Source organism: Acomys russatus, chromosome 25 (genome assembly GCF_903995435.1).
Source record: "Acomys russatus chromosome 25, mAcoRus1.1, whole genome shotgun sequence".
In the NCBI taxonomy this organism is placed as follows: domain Eukaryota; kingdom Metazoa; phylum Chordata; class Mammalia; order Rodentia; family Muridae; genus Acomys; species Acomys russatus.
The window spans coordinates 26,945,863-26,970,986 of record NC_067161.1 but is presented as its reverse complement, the minus strand read 5'-3'; the positions used below and the strand labels follow the sequence as shown (position 1 = coordinate 26,970,986).

Genomic DNA, 25,124 nt, shown 5'->3' with positions numbered 1-25,124 from the left:
GGACAGAAAGCTTATAAGAACCAGAGGATCATGGAATTTGCTTTGAGATTGTGTGTCCTAGGAATGTCAGAAGATAGACCCATAAAGTCTCGCCAACGTGACTGCCAAAACATGAACTGAACACAGACAACATACTAACACACATGGACGAAAGTCCCAGTTCCCATCCACAGAATGACAGGCAACCGAAGAATGATGAGAATTTGAGAAATTGTCTTCCCCAGGGAAGAGCACACTAACTGCTCATCCCCTGAAAGACTGTGTGTGTGTGTGTGTGTTTGTGTGTGTGTGTGTGTGTGTGTGTAAATCTTACAACAATTAGTCAACAGGTCTATAAATATACTCTTGCCATGTTTCCCGCTCCCTCATCTCCTCCCAAATCCTCCTTCCTCCTTCCTCACCCACTCACTTCCACACCTCCTTTCTCACCCACTCACTTCCACATCTCCTTCCTCCTTCCTCATCCACTCACTTCCACACCTCCTTCCTCCTTCCTCACCCACTCACTTCCACACCTCCTTCCTCACCCACTCACTTCCACATCTCCTTCCTCCTTCCTCACCCACTCATTTCCACACCTCCTTCCTCCTTCCTCCTTCCTCACCCACTCACTTCCACACCTCCTTCCTCCTTCCTCACCCACTCACTTCCATACCTCCTTCCTCCATCCTCACCCACTCACTTCCACACCTCCTTCCTCCTTCCTCACCCACTCACTTCCACACCTCCTTCCTCCTTCCTCACCCACTCACTTCCACACCTCCTTCCTCCTTCCTCACCCACTCACTTCCACACCTCCTTCCTCCTTCCTCACCCACTCACTTCCACACCTCCTTCCTCCTTCCTCCTTCATCACCCACTCACTTCCACACCTCCTTCCTCCTCTACTCACTTCCACACCTTCTTTATCTCTTACTGTAGAAAACAAACAGCCCCCCCAAAAACCACAAACAAACAAATCAAAACACACAAAACAAACCACAGAATAAGAAAGGAAATAACTCTCTATACACCTACAATATTTGCTAATATAAAAATCGAATCATTTGGAATGTGATTTTTGCCAGCGTCAGGTATTCGATATCTCAATATAGTTGAATCTGGTTAATAGCTATGAGGCATGTGTGCTAAATTACCTTAGAAAGGTGCCTTAAGAACAAGATCACTAGACTAGGGAGAAAAGTAAAAGCCATTAAGTTCTGGAAAGAAAAAAAAATAAAGGAAAATGTTTAAAGCTAAAAACAAACAAATGCAGGCAAAAAGAAGAGGTCAAATGATTTTTAAAAAGTTAATATTTAGAGACCCTCCCCTTGGGGAATAGGGTGAAAGTGGGAGGGAGGGAGGAAGAGGAGGATACAAGTGATGGGATAACAATTGAGATGTAATCTGAATAAATTAATAAAATAAAATTTAAAAAATGATGAAAAGGCACCTGGAAAAAAATACTGATAATAATTTGCAGAAATTTTTTCCAAATGTAGGGAAAAAGATATACATCCAGACCTAGGAGATGTTTAGGACACCAAATACGACTAGAAAATAACTTCCCCATGCCATATTGCTGCTAAAACACTAAGAGTTTACTTTTCTAATTGCTGTGACAAAACCACCTGCGGGTAACTGTCAACCTGACACAATACAGAATGGCCTGGTAAGGAAGTCTGGGAGCCTGTCAGCACTGATTGGCTCTGGGTATGTCTGTGGTGGATTGTCTTAACTAACTTAACGTGGGAAGATCTAGCGCACAGTGGGTGGGTGGCATCATTCCCTAGGTAGGGGCCCTAGACTGTGGAGTAGGGAAGAAATTAAACTAAGTATACGCAAGCAGGCAGCATGCATGCACTCATTGCTCTCTGTTCTGGAGATGTGCTGTGAATTTCTGCTAATTTGACTTCTCCAAAGTAATGGACTGTAAGCTAAAATAAACTTTTCTCCCTTAGAGACCCTCGCCTCTGACATCCTGTCTCAAGGGATCACATTTGATTAGCTGAATGTCTCCCCTTTTCCTTGCCATGCTAAAGGGGAAAGCATTTTCCTGCTAGAGAGGATGCCATGGAAAGTCAGGCAATGAAATGGGTTGAAGAAGGAAGACATTAGCAAAAAACAACAATAACAACAACAACAACAACAAAACAAACTGAAGAACAGAGAGGGGGCTTGGGCCATGTGGAGTCAAGAAAGAAATAAAATGGGAAGTGAAGGAACCAGTAACAAGGACTTAATCATTAGTATTAATTATTAGCATTAATTGGTATTGCAGTAGAGTTTGCTTCCTTTTAATGGCCATTGGAGGATATAAACAAGACATTTGACTTCTGCTTAATTAATTTTGGCTGTTGAGCTAGCAGAATCCATGCCGACTCAGTGCCATAGATTCACTCAGGCATGTTGGGATCCAGTAACGCTTGTTACAGTGTGTGTTACGGCTGCTTGATTCAATTCTGATCTCCCCCTAGGTATCCATGAGAGAAAGAAACGAGTTAATGTGACACTGTCATAGCCCTAGCTCTCAACATGAAGGTGTGTCCAGTATGTGGCCTGTGGGCCACATGCCACCCAGAACATCAAAAATGTGACCTCACACAAAATCATAAACTTGCTTAAAATATGAGATGTTTTGTAGTGTGTGTGTGTGTGTGTGTGTGTGTGTGTGTAATTCAAAGTGTAAACTGTGTAGATGACAATCTCATGCCACACTGTCAAAAGATTAGGCATGTCTATGAACCTGACACACAAGAGGTTCCCAGTAAAAATATAGCATGAAAGTAAATCTTTTCTATAAGGGCTTGGACATTGCTTGATTTCCATTTGTCCCTCCTTGCTTTCCTGGAGCAATCCATGTTATTGAATGAATTATCTCTAGTAGGGTAACTTCCTTTTTATTGATAGTTCACCACCATATTTGTAGAGTATGAAATTCTCATTATAGCGTCATTTCCTGCACTGGGTGTTTTCCTCAAGAAAGCCCACTGTGATCAGACTTGTGGTTAATTCCAGGGCTCAGAACTGTTGTTCTTAATATAGAATGTGAAATTTTTACCATTGGTGGGGAAAAAAACGTATGCTAAATAGACCAAAATTAGTCCTACTATACCAAAATTCTCCAGGGAAATGAGATAAAACTGCTTGATGCTTCTGTTTGAAAGAAAGAAAGAAAGAAAGAAAGAAAGAAAGAAAGAAAGAAAGAAAGAAAGAAAGAAAGAAAGAAAACAAAATGTCTCTAGTTCCGGAAAGTGAATTTCACTCGGTGTAATGGAGAAGCCCCTGGAGGAGAGGGTCATATTGGAAAGGGGGCGGGGGGAGTCAAAGAAGAAGTAGGAAGGATCTAATTGTTGGCTCCACAGCAAGGAAGCAGCCCAGAGAAGCAACCTTAAAAAAAAAAAAAAAGAAGTTGCCTTTGTCAAAAGCCACTTAGCTTTCCGATGAGCACTGTAGCTTGGTGGTAAAGACCATGTGTGTGGTCCTGGGTTCTATTCCCGGCCCCCCAAATACATATAGCTGATTATTATTTTGACTTGTTTGTTCTTCCTTAACTCCCATATTATGTCAATGACCAAACCACAATGGTTCTTTTACATCTCCTTAGTCCTATCATTTTCCTCCTTCAAGCTGTTAACGTTGCCTGGACCATGGCAGTGACCTCCTGGTGCTCCTCAGTTTCCCCCTGTCCCCCATAGCTCGTTCTTGGAGCTACATAAATGACACCTCTAAGTCTATACATTAGATCTGTGTGCGCAATATGGAAATCTCCCTGCTGTCTAACAGGATAATAAATGTGTTATGAGATGGACAGTGGGCTAGGCGTGGTGGCGCACGCCTTTAATCCCACCACTCGGGAGGCAGAGGCAGGTGGATCACTGTGAGTTCGAGGCCAGCCTGGTCTACAAAGTGAGTCCAGGACAGCCAAGGCTACACAGAGAAGCCCTGTCTCAAAAAACCAAAAAAAAAAAAAAAAAAAAAAAAGAAAGAAAAGGAAAAAAATGAGATAGACAGCAAGAAAACGTAGATAGAGAAGAGGTGATAGAACACAAGTGTTGAGGGGGGACATGGAGAAAGATCTGTGTGAGAGGGAGCAGAAGACTGCGGGCAGGTCAAAGGTCGAAGGCAACATGAGTTCAAATAGGCTTGGGACTTTCCCTTGCGCTAGGATGAGACTTGATGCCTGATCAATAAGCAAGTGATGGTGTGGGAAAGGGTGGAAGTGATCATTTCAAGATTTCAAAGCTGGCATGTTGGAAAGAGTTCACGTCTTTGCAATTTTATGTAAAAATAAATTCATCTGTGATGAGTCTTTTGTGAGGCAAGAGGACTCCACAGTTGGCTTTTAAGTGGGCTTGTGTATTGAACAGCGAGTGACTCCTGCAGTCAGCAGGCTTTCACGAGAGTGTGTTCTCACCTTCCCAACACCCCATGGCTGTTAGTTTCAATACTTGGTTTTTCTCACAGTCAAGTAAGTCTCAGGGTATTGATCACAGCTGTCTATTGCATGCTTTCCTTCTAGCATTTAAAGAGTGCCCATTTGTCTGGCAGGGCAGCACACAGACGCGTCCTCTTTTTGTGGCATTCTTTGCTCTCCTGGGATGTTTACATCATGAGGACTGTTTAAATGCTACCTCAGTAACTTGAACTTTGGGACAGAAGTCCTACACTGACAATTTAAAGGAACAATGAATGTAGATCTTTGTCTTATTCTCTCTCTGTCTCTCTCTGTCTTTCTGTCTTTCTGTCTCTCTGTCTCTCTGTGTCTCTGTCTCTCTCTGTGTGTGTGTGTGTGTGTGTGTGTGTGTGTGTGTCTGTCTGTCTCTGTCGCTTGCTCTCTGTCTCTGTCTCACTGTCTCTGTCTCTGTCTCTCTGTCTCTCTGTCTCTGTCTCTCTGTCTCTGTCTCTCTCTGTCTCTCTCTGTCTCTCTCTGTCTCTCTCTGTCTCTCTCTGTCTCTCTCTCTCTCCTCTCTCTGTCTCTCTCTCGCTCTCTCTCGTTCTCTCTCCTCTCGCTCTCTCCTCTCTCTCTGTCTCTCTCTCTCTCTCTCTCTCTCTCTCTCTCTCTCTCTCTCTCTCTCTCTCTCTCTCTCTTTTACTTTTGGTTGTGTGTGTCTGAGTATTACTTACATGTATGCATGGGTACCCCATATGTGCAGTGCCAGAGGAGCCCAGAAGAGGGAACCACTCTTGCAGAGTAGTTCATAAATGCCCCCTCTTTTGGCAGCATTCTTCGCCCTCCTGGGATGATCACACCATGAGGACCATTTAAGTACCACTTTTAGCAACTTGGACTTAATGGACTTTTTATATCTGTAGCCTGTGTTATAGATGGTTGTGATCCACCATGTGGGTGCTAGGAACTGAACCTGGGTCCTCTACAAGAGTAGCCAGTGCTCTCAAGTGCCGTCGAGCCATCTTTCTTGCCACTAACACAATCTTTTGAGTCGCTGATTTTAGATTAGACTCCAACATTTATAAAATGAAAAGTCATCAACTCCACTGGAAAAAAAAAATGTAGCGGTACCACATCTTAAATGCCTAAAGTCAACTATGGCTGTCAAGAGCACATGCTCTGGTGTGGGCATAATTGTCTGGATGGTCCTAGGTCATGTGCTTATGTCAGATGCAGCATGTGTTTGCTGGGGGCCCTAGCCAACCACTCTCTGCCTGTCTCCTTCACCCTAAGGAGCTGCCTCATTGCTTTTATCCAGCATTGCCTTTGTGAACACTCAGGGACGGTGAGTGTGAGGTTGTCGTAGGCTCTGCAGGGAGGAGCTTCGACTGATCGGCTCATTAGCATCGAGCACACCAAGGCCACGCCAGGTCCCCAGAGTGTGCTGTGAAGTGGGCTTGCTGTGCCCCACAAGGTCATCCACCCAGTCCTCCTGCTCTTGGGTGCTCCTTATCCTACTTGAAACTTAGTCGTTACACTCACCCTCATCCATTCTGCCTGCCGTGCTCACTTTTTCTACTCAGCTCAACTGCTCCTTTCTCGGGAAACCTTTTCCAGAAAGTTCTTAGATTATGTCAGATCTCACTATGATATACCTTCAAAGCATTCCTGTCTTGTACTTCATTACCATTCTTAGATGTTGTGTGTGTTGGCGGAGGAGTACTTCATGTCAATTTTTTTCTATTGACTGTAAGCTCCAAGAGTGAAAACAATGTTAGTGTCCTTTACAAATGGAGTCACCCCACATCTAGTGTCATGGGGATGGGACGGCAAATGCTTGAGGCTTAAAGGAACCAGGAAATAAATAAATGAATGACTACATGAGTGAATGAATAAATGAAGGAAGTCAAGAGGTAGACCTTAACAAGTGTGAAGCTGGTAATTCAGCGTGTGCTCACTCGTTTTTCACTCTGCGGGACTCTGGAGTATGCCTGCCTCTCACAGTTTAAGCATTATAGACCACGATAACTTGGAAGCCATTTGTCTTGCCTGACATCACAAGGCTCCTGGAGGCACCCTGAACATTTCGTCCAGTTTTTATCTTCTGACCCTGATATAGAAAACCAAAAATGGATAGCAAATGGCCAAGCTGCTCCGGCAAGAGTCTCTGTTGAAGACGGGATGACAGCGCCTGTGCTTATTGGCTTACACAGGATAGCCTTTCATGACCTTACCTTGTGCTGTATTTCAGAGCAGGTCAGTAGCAGCGTCTGCTGCAAATGAATGTGCTGGTAGTTCTGGGACAGCCTATTAGCGCTGCCTATGGAGTTTCTGTTGGTGGAGGCATTTTGTAAGCATCATTAACCTCATTGTGTCCAGTCATTGCAAAATTAGTAAAGACATGGGAAGCACAATGGAGAGACGCACTATCCAGACAGGACACTAAGTGACACCGTCCCAGATGTGTGCGTACCTTCTGGGTGCCTGTGGCGTTTGCACACCTTCTGCATGCCTGCAAAGTTTGATCTCAGACAGATGTGGTTTTGGTCATCAGGAAAAAGAAAAAAAAAAAACCCTATTATCCACATGAAGTTAAAAGATATAGGTTCCCTCCTCACACATGCCTCATCAGCAAGCCAGGGCATATAATTAATCGGCCAGAAGGCTCACTGGGATTAATTAGCAGTTGTATAGGAAGCGTTTAGCTCAGGTGTCCAGCGCAGACAATGATGTTCTAGGATGGACCATTTCCCGGATTCCCAATTCAGCTCCTGTAACGGGGGGGGGGGGGGGGGGGGGGGGGGTCTCTGTTCATTGATAAGAGGACTGGGAGCCCTTGGCTCCTCTGGGGGACAGCACGTGCACATGCACACCTGGCTCATGCCAGCAGAGGGCACCAGTACGCTGTGCACGTTCAATTTGCATTCCAAATTAGCAAATCCCTGAGGCTCTACAAAGAAAGGAAGTGGGTGTCCCAGGTCTAGGCTAATTTTCTCTGGGTGTCAACACTGGCCTGAATAATAGCAAACCCAGGCCCTTTGCAGTTCATTGAGTGTTGTTCCTCTGCCATAGAGAAATGAATACGCCACTAGGAACTGCCATCACAGACAGGAAGTAACTTTAATTAAATATTGTGAAAGTTGAAAAGTTTTTACAGGTTGAATTTTTGCAAAAACAAAAAAAACAAAAAACAAAAATAAAACAAACAAAAAGGAAAAATTATAACAATCTCTACAGTAGTTAAGTGCTCTAACAATTGAACTGTACAGTGTGTGTGTGTGTGTGTGTGTGTGTGTGTGTGTGTGTATTGAAAAGTTTGATAAAGAGGTGAAAGATTAGTAGATTGAGAGATGAGCTCATAAAGCTGCATCCTACATTGTGAGGCCCTGCATGGCATATGCAAATCCAGTCATCCAAAGGCAGGGCTCTTTCCCCGAACTGAGATCTGAATTGAACTGTCTACTCCATCTTCTTTTAAAAGCCATATTCTGTATCTAGAGGGCGATAGCTTAAAGGAACTTGAAAACAAAACTTTTTGTAGAAGAAAGTGGTTCCTTGAACCAGCGTGCTTCTCCATCGTCTAATCAAACGTAAGCAACAACACACAAATGATACACGTTTTCTTCTTAAAGGCTCTTTGGGCTTTCTCACCACGGCACATAGCTAACAGATTGGTGGTGTCTTTTGTCAGGGTCTGAGCCAGACACCTCACCGGCTCACTTGTTCGTTCCTTTGCAGACAGTTGTCTGGCTCACCAGACAAAAATATGGCTTTAGACTTTAGACATCTTCAGGCCAGCGCTTACCACACGAATTCAGACAACCTTTCTGAGTACGGAGAAGCAATGCTAAACCTTGCTTATATTTTTCCAGTTTCTTTTTATTATTATTATTATTATTATTTATTATTATTATCATCAGTCGTCATTATTATTTCTCACCATGAAAAATCAGCTTTCCTCCCTCCCCTCCCTTACCAACCCCCGCAACTTCCCTCCCCCTTGCCCTCCCCAACCCATAAAAATCCGCACTCTGACAGTCTAGTGAAAACCATTGAAATCCATACGGGGCATGCACAGTCGCAGCATTGTTAATGATCACTTGCTCTACTAGAAAAAGTAACATTGTCTTAAAGTAACAAAACAGTTCTTTTGTGCTTTTCAATTTCTTTGTTTTTTTTTTTTTTTTCTTCTTTTTCTTTTTTTTTTTTTTTTTTCTTAGAATGTTAGTGACGACTGACAGTTGGGGTGCACAGTACAACGTACATGTGAAATGGGTATGATTTGCATTGTTAAGGCATCCAATCTGCTGGTTTATATTTATGTGAAAGACAGAATATACAAGCAGACTTAAGAAAGAAAGTATGTTCATTGATCTCTATGAAGTTTCTCCCCCAAATTTAATGCACAAAATGCGTCACTCCAAAGGGAGAGATACCATGCATATTAATAGAGTAAAACAGCATTTTTGTATGCTTCCAAAGCAAAGGATACATTATTTTTAAATCTACAGAACTAAATACTACAAGAATAATATGCTACTATTTTTTTTTTGCCATATATTGGAAAAAACTTCTTAACTTACAAATAATACAAAAATAGACAATGGCTTTTGGGTGAAAATAAAAAAAAATTGAAGCATGGTTTATAACAATACTAAAAATACCTAAAAATTAATTGTTTAAGAACCACATTGAAACAGCTAACACAACCATAGGTGACCAAGCTATATGCACTGTTCACAAAGCAAACACACACACACAAAAAAAATAAAATAAAATAAATTGGGGGGGGGGTGGGAGGAAGGAGAGAAAAGCAATGTACAAATTCCAAAGATAAATACATTATTTATATGGATATTTTACAAAATCCCCATTAAAACAAACAAACAAAAAGCCTTTGAATTGACATTGCAAGTATGTGCAAGCTAAAGGTAGTGCGCTTTTTATTTCTTTGCAAAATATGCAGTAAAATCTTTTCGTGTGTGTGTGTGTGTGTGTGTGATATTGAAACCATCGAAAGACATTAAAATGTATAAATAAAACAACAACTTTGGCAAAAAACAAATGACAAAAAAAATCTACAGTATTTATAACTACATACAGAAACAGAAGGGCAAACAAAGAAAAGTCTGCCAGGAGCGTGCCTCCACGGAGCCTCGCTGGTGGCATCTTTGCTATGGTTTCTATAAGAACACTTCCCAGCTGAAAGCAAAAAGTCCCACAGAAAGCTGAGTTTGAGGCCCCACCTTATCTTCCTCTCCCCCAGTGTCCTCTCACTGTGAACTCCAAAGCACTTTAGCTGTTGACTGACTTTGTAACTTTCTGACCAGGCAGGGTCTATCTGGTGCAGGCCCCGATCCCACCCCGTGTGATTCAGGAGCCTGGAACTGAACCACCTGCCTGCCTGCCTGCTTGCTTGCTTGCTTTTGTCAGTTGTCTTCTTTGAGCTTTTTGAGCCTGGACCTAGAGTTAGCATTTAGGATTCTAGCATGAGTAAGCTTGAATCTCTCGGTGGACGGTGGAGTGCAAATGAGGTTTTGGCTTGGAAAGCTGGCGGGCGTATATGGCATTCTGTGCCTGGACCCTGTCCCATGAAGCTTTGCAGGGGACTCTCGCTCAGTGCAGGTGCCACCCCACTCTCAGAGGCCACCAGCTTCAGAAGAAGTTGTCATGAGGAAAAGAATGAGATCCGGGTTTAAAGATGCAAGCTTCTGTTTTGTTTTTTTGTGTTTGTTTTTAAACAATCTGTCTAGAGGCACTGGATTTTCTGAGTACAAGGGGAAAATGTGATCATGTATGTCGCTTGGTAACTTTCCAGGCTGCACTTATTTACACAGTTACTTAAGACAACCATACAAAAGAGAGAAAGAAGCTTGCACTGCTAAGGGATGGCATGTTAAGTTAGATATTGAAAATGCACTGTCTGGGCTAACTACCATTGATATGCTTTAAGGCGCAAAAGCCGACCCTTAGTTTTCTAAAAAGTCTAACTGGCATTCCTATTCTGTCCCATACAAGCTTTTTTTTGTTTTTGTTTTTTATTTTATTTTTCCCTGTTTTTCTTTCTTTTTTTTTTTTCCTTTTAGCTTTTTTGTAAATACCACCACTTCATTCTCCCCTTACACAGCTTTAAAAACATCATAAATTAAAACATGGAGTCTTATTAATAGTGGCCCTTGTGTGCGGCTTTATGGTTTATAAAAGACAAATGATTGCAGAGTTAAGCTTAAAAAACAAAAAGAAAACAAAACATGGGTTTGCTTTTTATCAATACAGAATAAATATATCCCCCAGATACTTGGGGGTACAGCTTTAACCAACACCCTGCTCTGGCAGATCCCCTTTCCAATTTCAGTATTTGCAAGGTCGGTGATTTTGTTTAAAAATCTGCAGTTATTGTGTGATTCCTCTTAAAAAGGCCTGAGTTAAAAGTTCCGCTCTGGGACTCATATCAGATTACTTTCGTAGCAGAATCCAACCTCTTCATTGATAAAATTCTTCAAGGCAATTCTTTCACATGGGAGGAACAATCATGCCAGATATTGCTAGGGAAAGAAAAGACAGAAGTCAATGGTTTTGCATCCAAACATTTCACATGGGAGGGACACACACACACACACACACACACAGAGAGAGAGACCACACCCCACACACACACACACACACACACACACACACACACACACACAAAACCTACACATGACAAGGATAATGGAATAAGAACCAAATGTCCTTGCATCTTCCCAGGAATGAATTTTGCCACAAAATATACATCTACTTTATTAAAGAATTATATCAGCATGTCTGTGTATCTCTAAGAGAATAGAGTATCCTAAACAGTTCTCCAAATCTGACTTCAATTTTAAGACGTAACTGGAAAGTTGCATAGCTTAAATACCATTGGAAAGGACGCAGCCTCAGATTTTGCAAAATAGTGAGAATTTTCAGTTTGTCATTCTGCCGTTCCTCCCTCCCATCATATCCAAAATGTAAAAGAAAGAGAGAAAAGCCCGCGGTAACTGCCAAAAATTTCTGCTAACAGTCTCGCCTTATGTTCTGTATTAGTAGGAAAATTAAGCAACAGAGCAACCATCTGAGGGCCTTCCCTTCAGCCCTAGCTGGGAAAAGGATATGGCAGCCTCAGTAGGCACTGTTCACAGGTCCCGAGGAAGCATGGGGTTGCCTGAAATTGTAGAGTGGCTTTTCTACTCTCAGGATTTCTGGGAAGATCCCCTATGAAGGGAAGAGCTGCTTTAAGTCAACCCAAATTCCTTCACAGAGTTTGGAGCGAGCAGCTGCATAACGGTGTTTGGGGAAATTCTGCTTCTCGCCTGCCCACTGTGGAGGGCTTCCCTTGAGATGGTTAATTGTCTTCCTGAATCTCAGCCTCCTTGGCTAGAGTGCAGTGAACTGAAGTACTCAGGAGGTGGTGATGATTTAAATAGCAGTAGTATAGAGCCTGAGTTTAACCCCAAAGCAGGTTAACTCTGACTGTCTCAGGTCTAGCTGGGTGACCCTGAGAGTCTTGACTAACTCCTCTGGTCTGCATTTGCTGTTACATCAAATAGACACCATTCCATAAGGCACACTTTTAACATAAAGGGTGTGAAAAACGGGGGGGGGGGGGCGCTGTCACTGTAAGAGAAATCCAACAGTGTGGCACCTTGAAAATATACCAAGAGAAATGCCTATGTTAAAATTGAAGACAAGGCTGTCTTTGGTTACTAATGACAACACAGAAAACAGAAGAAAAAAAAAAACCAACTTTTTTTTTTTTAATTGACAAGTCTAAACTTAAATGAACGCTTTCCTTAGTGATTAATGTGGGTGGAAAGTGGACTTCTTTCTCTTCCTTTAACTAAACCATCACGCCTGGGAAAATGTACCTTAAAAGTAAAGGAACTGCATTAACACAGATGGACAGAGGGAGGAGGCCAGGCCATGTGCTGCCCCCCACATTACTCTTGCTTCCCTACCCCCACCTCTGACATTTTAGATTCAATTAAAAGAAAAACCCAAATGTATTTTGCCAAACACTTTTTCCGTTAATTTTTAAACCCATCTGTATTCGCAAGGAAATTCAATCCACATGTTTCTGATTCATTTACACGTAAATCATCCAAATGTTGTTTTGCAAGAGCCCTTTTGCAGTCCAAAAGCTCCTGGACTCCTTTCCTAAACCCTCATAAGCCTTTCTTTCTTAGAAACAGGAAGCCGTCTTCTGCCAAATGCAGCCGACTTAAGCCCCCCACCCCCACCCCCCAAGATTTGGGATCAGTTGGAAAATCAGCACCCTTAAGAGCTGAGTGAGCAGGAGATTCCACTGAACTCGAGGGGGCTTAGTATTTAAAACCCCAGGCCTTAACTTGGGAGTGCCAGATGCTGTAGCCTCAGGAGCAAGGATGGGTATGGGGTCCCTCAGTGTGCAGGCTCAGTGTGACTTTGGGTCCTTAAGCATCTTTTTATCCAGGCTCCAGGTGGGTCCTCAACCCTTAGTATAGTAGTAGGAATGTAAAGCCTGTGGCCAATGATACTAGTCTCGCTTCGTTTCTACAGAAATCCATTCTGTGTGTCTGGTGTGGAAGGGCAGTCCTCTGTCCTGGGACGGCTCAGGCAGTGCTACTATGATCTAAAGTGAAGCAGAAAGCTAATAAACCTCTCTTTTGGCCCTTGGATTCTTAGATGTGTCCATCTTAGCCTAGATAGACACTTATCATCTGGGCCCTGAAAATATCCCATGAAGATAGCATGAATTTTAAAAAAATCTAAGTAGTATTTTGTTATTTGAGTAATTTGTTATATTAATTAGATTAAGCTTTTTTATTGGGCTAAATGAAAAGTTCCCACCAAGCTCAATGGTATGCTCTGGTACACGTTTCAGTTTGATTCTAGTAAACCCATAGACTTGAGAGACCAGCTGTCCTCTGGACAGGAATGGAGGGGATGTGGTAGAGGGCGTGCTTTCTGCAGAGGCGTTGTGTTGTCCTGGGAAGCTGACTCAATTAGGCTTCTGAATTCTTTAAAGAGAATTTAGAGTTGTAGCCTTTTCTAACTTGATTGGCTGGCTTATATATGTTTGTAAATAGCTGCTATAAAGACCAAACATGGTTAAGAGGCAGTATGGGATAAGCATGACTTGTCCCCACTCTGCCACCTCTTCTAGGCCAGCTCACAGAATATAAGACTAATACAAGCTCTATCACCTCTCACTCAAGGCCCACAGTTCCTTACAATTTTTTATAAAGGGTTCCTACAGGCTACACTTTTCTTATACAACAAAATGCTAGCCATCTGTGGCCTGAGTCTGGGCACCTCAAAAGAGGCCTTCCCAATAAAGTAACCCTATTGCGTAACTACGCGACAATCCTGCGTCTAGAAGCTGTTTTTCTATCTGCTCTGCAATCTGAAAATTAATTATGTGGGTGAGAGGGATGGGTATGGAAGGCTTGAAATGTCCCAAGAATGCTGCTAGTATGCTGACTTGCTTAAAGTAGAGCCCAGGCAGGTTCCCATGAGAGACCCCATTCCCACTGCTGTGTGCCAAGACATCATCACAAGTCCACAGTGGCTCTGTCACAGTCCCCAGTGCTGGCTGGCTGATCACGTTTTCTGAGGGGAACCCAAAAAGCCATTTGTGTGGAAAGGCAATATATTTCACTTTAAAGGTTCCCTATTTTGATAAGAACTAACACAAAGGTGGGGAGCTCTGCAGAGTTGGAGGAGACTGGGTGAGGAGGATGGAATCTTCCTTGGCACTGCCCCAGGTATACGAAACATGAGCTCCTCAGGTGTGGAGTGAGGCGAGATCTTCAGCAAACCAAATGTGTCCATAGAGGAGAAAACAACCAAACACACAAACAACAAAACAAAACCCAGTCCTGTAAGAGTTGCATAGTATTTATGCCCAAGAGGGGCCTGAATGTCCACAAGGTACAAAAGGAGGGGGCGTCCTTTTGTCTTTGTTCATGGACATTTTGATTCCATGTGATGGCTCTCTCATGACTCTGAAGTCCCCCCCCCCCCACCCCGTAGGACTTGGGCTTTGAGGAACAAACATTTTAGAAGAAAAAGGACTTTCTTTTTCCAAAGACAAGAGCTGAACAAGGCTGGCGACTCAAGCCTTAAGTTTATAAAGACAGACTTCCTTGGGAGTCTAGGGTTAAGAGTTATAGAAGACTTGATTGTGATAATAGTGGGTGGAGCCTTTTCTAGATTTTTAGCTGTCAATCCAGATGGCAGCTGCAGTTTCCAGAGTTTTTCACTAATTGGCCTTAGAACGTGGGAAAGAACTCTGCAGGCAAATGCCTTTAGCAAGCCAAATGGACAGTTGGCTCTGCATATCTATGGACTCAGCATCTGCACACTCAGCCAATCACAGAGCAGTAATGTGAGGAGGAAGGACATTATAGTAAACAAAATGAGTCAGGCACAGAAAGACAAGTGCTGCTGTCTTCACTTACATGTAGAAGCTACAAAGTTGCTCTCACAAGAGCAGAGACTAGGAAGGAAAGTGGGGACAGAGAGGAATGGCGAAGGATGGTTAACGGGTACAGTGGCTGGGTGAATAAAAGGACAATTAACTTGTAATAGCACAGGACTGCAGCTAACAGCAACCAAGCAAGTATTTCAAAATAGCTGATGGAGAAATCTCACTTCTTTCCTTAGGGGTCCCACTCAAACTAAGGCACCAGCCAAGGACAATACAGGAGGTAAACTTTAAACCCCTTCCCAGATCTAGCCAATGGTCAGAATATTCTCCACAGTTGAGTGGAGAGTGTGATACGACTTTCTCACATACTCTGGTGCCTCACATTTGACCATGTCCCCTGGAAGGGGAGACCTGGTGGCACTTAGAGGAAGGACAGCAAGTAGTCAAGAAGAGACTTGATACCCTATGAGAATATACAGGGGGAGGTAATCCCCCTCAGGAACAGTCATAGGGGAGGGGAATAATGGGAAAATGGGGGGGGGAGGAATGGGAGGATACAAGGGATGGGATAAACATTGAGATGTAACAAGAATAAATTAATAAAAAAAAAAGAACTGATAAAATTCACAGGTAACAGATATACTAACACATTGCATATAAAATACATACATATGAATGTCGCATGTAGCTCATAAGTATATACAGCTATTATACTAATTTTTAAAATGTTGAGTGTGTGTGTGTGTGTGTGTGTGAGAGAGAGAGAGGGGGGGCAGAGATCAGTACCAAGTGTCTTCCTCTATTGCTTTTTTGCCATATTTTTGAGGCAGACTCTTTCTCTTACTTGAGCCTTGCTGTTTTAGTTAGACTGGGGCTGGTCAGCAAGCTATGGGGACCCACATGATCTCCCTCCCTTCCTTCTACCCTACACTAGGGTCACAGCCACACTGAGCCAGAACTAGACTATGGGTGGGTTCTCGGATCTGAACACAGGGTCTTACATTTGCACGGCAAAGCCACTTTAAACACTGAGCATTCAACCCAATTAAAAATAAAATTTAAAGATGCAAAATAATTGTGGGTGTACTGAACATGTAAAAACCTTTTTTTTTGTTATTATTTTCTCAGTAATATAGTATGAGAACTATTTATGTTATGCCATACTGCATTCATTAGATATTATAAGTAGCACAGATGATTTGAAGTTCATATATAGACGCTATACCGTTGATGTAAGGTATCTGAACATTCATGCACTTGGGTATTTATACTAGCACTGAACCTGTGTCCCTCTGGAAACTGAGGGCTGTCTACAGTCATTTCTGTTTCTCTGCATGATATCTCAGAGCATTTAATGCCTTATAAAGGGCAAATCTCTCTACCACAGAGACCCAGTAAGAGCTTCTTTCTAAATTTGACCACACCAATTTGACTCCTTAACCAAATGTCTCCTGAGGATCCAGAAGTGTTGAGACAAGAGCTGCTTTGTCCCACAAATGTTTCTTCTCAAAATTTCAAAAGTCTCCATTACAAGAGAGATACAACAGAATCTGTGAACCACAAAATATACCCAGAGAAGCATAGAATTTAGGAGCAAAAGCCTCATTTTTTTTTTTTTTTTTTTAGCCTTTTTCCTGCTTCTGGTACTGATATCCCATGCAACTGAACCTTGTCAGGGATGCCACACGTCATCAGGGATTTGACTGCTTATAGTCTTGGCACAGGTGCTTCTCAGATGAAAATCATGCTCTCCCTGGGATGAAATCCTAGTTACTTTTTCATCTGAAAAAGAGTTCACATTCAACTTGACTATGAAATGATCTGATTCTGCCCCGTACTTCACACTAACTGTGGGATTGTGTCTTCCCAAATATATAGCAAGCTTTCTTTTTTGGGGGGTGGCAAGTTTTCAAAATGTTTAGACTTTGGTCCTCTCCCTGGACCTAACCTGTTGGCTCAAGTATAATATGGCAAGGAAGCCTGTAGGCTAACAGAAGAGAGTGAATGCTTGAGGGCCAAGCCCAGGGCTCTTCTATCTGCTAATCGAATGACTATGGGCAAGTCATCTCAGCTCCATGCATCCGTGTGCACATCTATAAAGTAGATGAGATAAGCAGCCACCTGAAAGGGCAGTAGGGAGGAAGCCTCATGTCCGTGCAGAAGCCAGGCTGGGAGCAAGCCCTCCCTCACTCCATCCTCATCACCACACTCAGGCATGTGCCTTTCTCCTCCTAACGAAGGGGTGGTGAATGATCAGGATTTCACCAAATGGAGAATGTTCAGTTAACAGTCATAGTTGGAGGTTTTAAAAATGTAAACAGTCTAAATGTGTCGTATCTATGTAGGAGGAGAGGCTTTATGTATGTTTCAACATATCTAGTCTTCTTTACATGGTCAGTGCGCTTAACCAACTCTTTCTTACTCAATTGCCCTATCTGAATGAATGATGACAGTTCTGAACAGGGTGAGTTAATGTGAAATGTACTACTACAGGCTGAACAGACAGAGGAGGCAGTCAGAGAAGGAAAAGAACAATGCTGAGATCTTTATCCCACCTCTGGAGACCATCTAAGTCCCTTTTCTGTGGGAAAAGAGAAAAATGAGGCATGTCTGAAAGTCCACTGTCAGGTCACATTTCCCAGTTGGACAGTCTAAGATCTGTGCAAAAGAACTCTGAACAAAAAATGGCGGAGTTGGCCTATGGCTAGGTCTCCCTGCCCTGCTACAGAGAAGGTAGAGAGATGAGAGTGCAGGTTCCAAGGTGATCCTTCATGAATGCAATCTAGAGAAATAGTGTAAGGAAAGTAGTCTTGGTTAATTAAAATTTTCTTTTTCCATTCACGTTTCCACTGTTGTCATGTCTTCAAAGTGTAGATAGTTAGCATATGACAGTATTGGGAGAACGAAACAATATGGATTATAGGAGAGTTCAGAAATAATGTCCCATCAAGGACATGTCCAACTAGATGGTAAAGGCAGGGTCATGTATAGCAGTATGTCTTGATTACACCCCATGCCTTCTAAGGTCAATGCCCCTTTGCTGTTAATCACAGTCCTCCTTGCATCCTCTTCCTGATATCAACTGTAAATGTGTTGGCTAGTTTTGTGTAAACTTAACACAAACTGGAGTAATCTGACAGGAAAGAACCCAATTGAGAATATGCTTCCAAAATATTGCGCTGTAGGCAAGTTTGTAGAGCAATTTCTTAATTAATGATCAACAAAGGAAGGCCCAGCTCATTGTGGTTGGTGCCATCTAGGCTGGTTGCCCTAGCTTCTACAATAAAGCAGGTTGAAGAAGCCATGGTGAGCAAGGCAGAAAGCAGCACCCCTCCATGGCTTCTGCACCAGCTCCTACCTCCAGGTTCCTGCCCTGTTTGAGTTCCTACTCTGACTTCTTTTGATGATGAACTTCTTAATGATGTGGAAGTGTAAGCTGAATAAACCCTCTCCTCCGCCAAGTTGCTTTGGTCATGGTATTTCATTACAGCAATAGTAACTCCAACTAATACACTAACCAAAGCTTATACTGTCAGCTTAAAAGGATAAAAACCTTACCCTCTCCATACTTATCACATCATTACTCCAATCTATATGAAAGTTTGGTTGTTCTAGCTTGAGAAATAATGAGAGGAGACATTTATTTTTTTTAGCTGATAGAGAGTGAAATCTGACATGACTAATAGGAGACAGGGTATTTCCTAACTTGTCTACCTGGCCTGAAATGTAGTTCTAGAGTAAAACATTTTCCTCTTTTCTTTAAGATGATGGACTGGTAAGTATGTCTCATTGATGGACAATTATTCTAGGTACTGACTCTGCTATGCCAAACAATCTGCCCACAGATACTGAGGAATGTGCTAAAAAAAAGTTCTGCCGGAGATGGAGAGGAATAACGGTGTGTCGCTTAGTCTCTGGGGTTGTACCATTTAGGTTCAGTCTTGACTCCGGTGTGTCCTCACTATGTCCCTTGAGTAAACTAAGCTTGAATGTACCCTTCTATACATTGAAGGTAATACTGAACTCTGAGAGTCTTGGGAGAATCAGTGTGTGCTTACTTTGGCAGAAAGTACCCAGAATATAATATGTGTCTATATGTTAAATGGAGCATACACTTCCATATGAGAAATAAAGCTGGGAAATCCCAGATATGTTACAGCCCTTCTGACCACTCTCTGACCTCCACAGCTGCCCTCTATGAGTGACATGCTGGCCACTGAAGCCGAGGCTCTGTGGTGAGCTGTGCAGGGCAAGGATTAAGGACAGAATCCTATGGGGCTTTCATTCACCTCCACCTCCACGGTCTGCCTGATGTCTGTGACCTGTATTCGCCCTCCCTAAGCTCCATCATCTGGTACTGTGCTGATCTAAGGGCCTCATACCTCATCAGGACATTGTAGGGATTAAACAGATAAAGCCAGCCCTGTACTTAACAGAGCACCTGACTTATTGTTTGGTGCTCAATAAATGGTGGCTGATTATTTTATTGATCTTATTTCCCTGCAAGCTGCCTTAGAAACCTGGGATACATTCTTGGAAAGTGTTAGGTTCTGAAAACAGATGAATTTTTAACCTGATTTTGAAGCCGGTGACTGCCACACACCAGATGGGAGGAGTTAAGCAATTTTGCGCCCTCTAGCCACCTTGAATTTTCTCTTCTTTAAGGTAGGGGCTGTGAGCATTTATGTCATCATCCTGCTGTAAGGGACACATGAGGTCCCCAAAGCCAATTCCATTCACATAAGAAGAATGTGAGAGAAAAAAAACAGGCATAGTTATAAAGTTGGATTTTTTTCCTCCCTCAATGAATGAGAAGGACAGCTCAAAGCCGGATGGTTCTGCCACTTCCCATATTGTGTGGTGAGAAGGAGATAAGTAATTTTAATATGAACCAGAACATTCCAGTGGTTCCAGAGAGGTCTTTGATGTTTGTAATACTGGTGCATGAGAGGCTCTGAGTGGACTGTGGCTGTCCCCATCCCTGTCACCTCCTTACACAGCCTCATCCTGATATAAGCTACAGTAAGAAAAGGCTGAGTGACCTACTTCAGGGAAAGGCCCATCCCAGGAGAGACCCTGCCATGGTTAAGATGATAGTACCTACAAACACTGGTCTAATAAAAGGAACCACAGAGAAGGAGGAAGGAGACGTGGAAGCATTAGAAAATGGCTACAGTGTTCTCAGGCAAGTACTGAGCCTGAGCGGAGCTCCTGAGGCTGGAAAGAGGATGTCTCAGACACTGCCACAGGGGAGGAAGGAGCAGGACTAGTATCTGGGACCAGAGATACGAACACAGAGGCAAGGAGGAGCCAGGGCACAGAGGAGCTGGTGGGCCCAGGGCTTGACCGTCATCCACACCACACACTCCCAGCAGCAGTGAGACCCTTGTTCAGACCTCCAAAGGCTGAAATCCCAGGCCCCTGGGCCTGGAGCTTACCTTGCAGGCTGTTCCCATTGGTGCTGGTGCAGGTGGGAGGCGGGGAGGTCTGGGGTCTGACAACTGGTGCAAATGCACTCTTCTGTTTCACGGCGGAGACCATGTTGGCTGGTGAGAAGGAGAAGATGCCCGAGGAACTGCTGCAGTTGGAGGGGAGGCTCGTAGACGAGGCCATGGTGGGGCTGGATGGCACGACTGAGAACAGCAATGAGAGAAGAGAGTTACATCCAGAAATGAGGGGGCTTGTGTAGATCTGTCCCGGCCACTCTGCTGTGACCGTTCTCGGGCAAGACCCTCCCTGAACTCTCCAGACACTGCCCAACTTCAATACTTGATACTTAGCATGTGCTTTCTTCAAGTTAAGGAGACCTGTGTGAGTTTATCCTGGACCTATCGCGTGCCCAGTGATGTGTTAGTTATTAGTGTCATAGTTGATTTCCGTGGGAACAGGGATGGTCCCTCTCATTCAGCTCAATTGATCCCAGCACATGGAGCACGTTATAGAGAGAAACGCAGAGCCCCACCCTCTGAGTTTTCCAGGCAAGAAAACAAAAGCCCAGTCCCTTCTTATGAGGAACCGGTGTGGCACAAGAGGAATCAGGGCAAGAGCAGCCATCTCTAGGGAAGCAGAGGCAACCAGGGAGAGGACTTCACAATGAGTTGCCCTGGAAAGCTTTCCACCTCTGTCTTAAATATGGTGCTAACAGAGCATCTGGGGGAGGGGGGCGCAGAGGGGACAGGGGGAGGCTAGTTTTAGCGGGCATGGTCCACCGTTGAAGGAATGGGACCTGCGAGGAAAAGAGGGGCATTAAATGTAAAGCCAGTACCGTGGCTTGAGGCTCAGGCAGGCAGAGGTGTGGATAAGCTTCCTTTCTCTCCAAGAAGTTATAAGGTCTGGGAGGATAGGACTGGACCTGAGTGTTCTACCACAGACTCCAATAGGTAGAAGGCCAGGTAAACCAGAAAATCACCACCAGCCACTTCGGTGGGGAACACATAACTCTAAGCCCAGGCTCCAAAGTCTCTCTTTTCACTTCCTATAGAGCTCTCCACAAATGTTTGTGAGGTGAGCAGGGGCTGTGACTCATGCAAATCCTGCCTGGTTGTCGTGGGGGGATTCAGATAACTTATCCTGAGAAAACTCTGGCAATCTTGGCTGCTTCAGAAGACAGAGGGTTTGCACAGCACCAAGGCTAATTTTCTCATGCACACCCTTCCTTTTTCCCTTACGTCCTAGATACTCCTGTGTGCTATATTGTTTACTGAATAAACATCACATATTGTTTTGTGATACACAAGATCCTTTAAAATCTTGTCATCTTGTCATTGACAGAATAACATAAGGCTTGGGGCTTATGACCTTTTTAATTTTTTAATTTATTATAATTGATTCAGATTACATCCCAATTGTTATCCCCTTGCTTGTATTTTCCTGTTTCTACCTTCGCTCCCTCTTCTGCTATATTCTATTCCCCCTTTAGACCTCTGACAGAAGGGACCTCCCTCCTCCACCATATGACCACAGCCTATCAGGTCTCATCCAGATAGCCTGTCTCCCCTTCTTCTGTGTGTCTCTGGGCCTCCACCCAGGGGAAGCAATCTACAGATTCAATGCAATCCCTATCAAAATACCTATGCAATTCTTTACAGACCTTCAAAGATAAATTCTCAACTTCTTATGGAAAAACTAAAACCAAGAATAGCTAAAATAATCCTGTACAATAAAAGATCTCCCATAGGAATCTCCATCCCAGATCTCAAGCTGTACTATAGAGCAACAGTAATAAAAAGGGCATGGTACTGGCATAGAAATAGGCTGGTTCATCGATGGAATCGAATCAATGACCCAGAAATAAACCCACACACCTATGGACACTTGATTTTTTTTTTTAACACATAAGCAAATTAGAACTGGGAAAGTAGTTGAGAGAATTGCTCAAGGGCCACAGCTGGGGTGTAGTGAATCCAACTCAAACATAGTACTCTTTCCACTGCACCCCCTGCAAAGGGATCATCCTCAAAAGGAAAAGTCCACCAGATCTGAAGAGCAGTCTGGGTCAGGTGCTAGGCCTCATAGCTTTGGCAAGGTGGAGATACAGGGACCAAATCAGTCATAGGCAAGGATTGCCATCATGGTGAAATGGCCTTTTGTCATCAGCCCAAGGCAGCAATAGGTCCAAATGGGCCAAACACTTCCTGGAGGAGGATGGAGAGGGAGGCTCCGTCTACACCTCAGAGTTCTCCCCAACATTTGCCAGACTGTACTTCTTCTTTTAATGAGACCAGCACACATCTCCTAGAATTTGTAAATGCAGGAATGCGCTCAATAATAATACCCATTTAAATTGCAAAATTCCTGCACTGGAGGTTTGATTTTTAAATATTCTTAGACTTGAAATCCTGCTGGCTCACTGAGGAAGGCAATTAATCTCGTTGGCAAATGTGATCATTATGTGTATTTAGAGGTGGGGAGTTTGGGGGCGCAGTTAACAAGAAAGGGGTGAAATATAGCGCAACATTGCCATTTGTTACAGCATTATTAGTTACTAGCAGCCACACCACAATGTGTGTTCACCAGAAGAATGTCTTGTTTTATTTTATTTTTTATTCTGTCAGAATTTTTCAACATGAGTGGTTATGAATAATTAAATATTACAGAGGCAAAAATTCAAATCAGCTGTGCTCTGTTTATTGTTTTATTTGCATTTGTGCAGATAAACCATCCCATCTGAGGGTCTATTTCAGAATTTAATACTATATTTGTGAGCGCTGAGGAAATCAATTAATGGAAATTAAATGTTCAAAGTTTCTCAGACTGACAGATGTGATCGCAGGCAGAAGTCACTGGGTGTCCTCACAGGCCCAGGAAGGTGATCAACTCCAGCCCCTAAATTGAATCACTACGATATAGCAATTAGCTTATTGATTTAATTAAGAATGCCACCTTTTAATTTTCAGGTCATGATTGAAACATTTTCTGACTGAGTAGCTAGGAGAATGCTGAGGAATGGATCTTCAATAAATCAAAACCTAATGCGAAACTGACCCCAATGGTGGCTGGTACACAGAGTTGGTACATGCAGACTATATGGCAAATTTTACATGTTCTACAAATGGCCAGTTCTAAATGAAGAATTCCCTCAGAAATAGCTCAAGGCCAGAATGACCTGTTTACCTTCAAGCTGTTAGGCACAAACCACACGTTAGCACAGGGACAGCACTGTTTTCTGTGCTTTAAGCTAAGATTCATGAATATGTTTCATTTTGCAACATAGCCTTGTTTCTCTACAAATGTCTATGCATCTCGCTGCATTTTCTACATCTGAAGAACTCTCCGGAATGTTCCAGATGAACTTGGCCATCTATGGAAAGGTCCTCAGAGGGAGATCAAGACATTTTGGGGACAGAGCCTATGACATTTTATAAAGGAAATGCCAGTTTGCTGAGGAGCCTTAGATGTATGTATTTATATATAAAGATGCTAATTTACTGCGTTATTTACGTACATTTGAAGTGGTGTGTCCAAACAAATCCTTTAAGCTAAACTTCTTTAAGGTAGGAACAGGGTACCTACTGTTCCTACATTATTCTTTCTCTGTGTGTATATAAGGGTGTTTTATCTTTCCAGATTTTTGTGAAAAAAAAAAATCATGTCTGGATCTGTGTTTTTTCTTTTTAAGAGTATATTATGCACAAAAAGGAAAATAGAAATATCAGAAAGCAAGTTCTGTTATTTAAAGAGGGGGGCCTAGTGTTGCAGCATCAGGGTACTGACTTAGATTTCCAAATGCCTCGCTCTTGTGCCAGGCTTGAGGACCAGACTCTGGCCAACATCATCTTATCTAGGTTCCCAGCACTGGTGGAGGTGTGGTCTTGATGATTTTTCTCTTACAGATGAGAATAATCAGGCATGGAGAGGACTTAACCAGGGGCCTCCAGATAGTAACCTCTAGAAGTGGGTGGTTACCCCATTTCTGTCTGATCATAAGCATGCGCTCTTGGAATGACATCGTGTGTCTACTTTTGTGCAAGGTGGGAATGCAGAGATCACTGCTGGAGAGAATGGTGCTCAAATACTGAGGGTGGCAGGCTGGGGGGTGGGGGTGGGGCTTGTATCAAGTAGCCATGACCAGCTGGCCTCTCTGCATGGTGCTAAGCTCTGCAAGGGAAACACACAGGACTGAGGACATACATCTACTTACTGGCATAGGGTGAGTTGGCAGCCGAGCCATTGAGGAAGGTTGGGGAGCCGCCCAAATTGGACATGGCAGCAGAGCCATAGCCGTTCATGCTCGTGGTGACAGAGTTATAGTTGGTCTGCTGTGGGGTGGTGCTCGGCACGTACCCATGTGGTGACACACTGCTTGAGTTGCGGGTGAAACCTGAAAAGTCAGGGGGGAAACCAGGGGTCAGGGTAGCATTCAGATGGTGCACTGTTGAGAGACCTGGGGTATTAGGGAAGAATATCTCCGTTATTACCCCCGCCCCCTCACACACATACACACTGCAACCAAGAGGGAAAAGACCTGATGATTCATGTGCATGGGTTGGTGGTGCTATCTCTGTGATTAAAATGGGAAGCTAGCAAAGACACATTTCTTAGGAGATCATAAATACTTAGCAGAGCTGTGAGAAGTGGCAATGCAGGGCCTATAAATTATCATTTGGGAGCAGGAATAAATCCCAATCTAAGAGATGTTCCCCCGAGTTAACAGGTCCCTCTTCCCTGGGCAAGAATGATGTGTTGTGGCCTATGAGAACTTTAATTCCATCCCTCTTTGTGATCTGTCATTCATGATTTATGGTGAAAAGTTGGATGTTAGAGATGGCTGAATGCATGCATACATTCTTTCTAGCCCCCTACTAGGTCTCCAGATGTGAAACT

General features: G+C 43.3%; 1 protein-coding gene across 8 annotated transcripts in view; it reads right to left on the bottom strand.

Annotated features, from left to right (window-relative positions):
• Nucleotides 1-10,424: 10,424 nt before the first annotated feature.
• Nucleotides 10,425-25,124, bottom strand: part of Ebf1 (EBF transcription factor 1) — a 431,261-nt gene continuing 416,561 nt past the window's right edge. For all 8 annotated transcript variants that reach the window (XM_051168354.1, XM_051168355.1, XM_051168352.1 and 5 more), the window contains 3 exons: nt 24,442-24,621; nt 20,240-20,434; nt 10,425-10,917 (listed from right to left, as the gene is read on the bottom strand). In XM_051168354.1, coding sequence (XP_051024311.1) covers nt 10,886-10,917; nt 20,240-20,434; nt 24,442-24,621 — 407 coding nt within the window. In that variant the 3' untranslated portion in view covers nt 10,425-10,885. The remainder of the gene's footprint in view (nt 10,918-20,239; nt 20,435-24,441; nt 24,622-25,124) is intronic.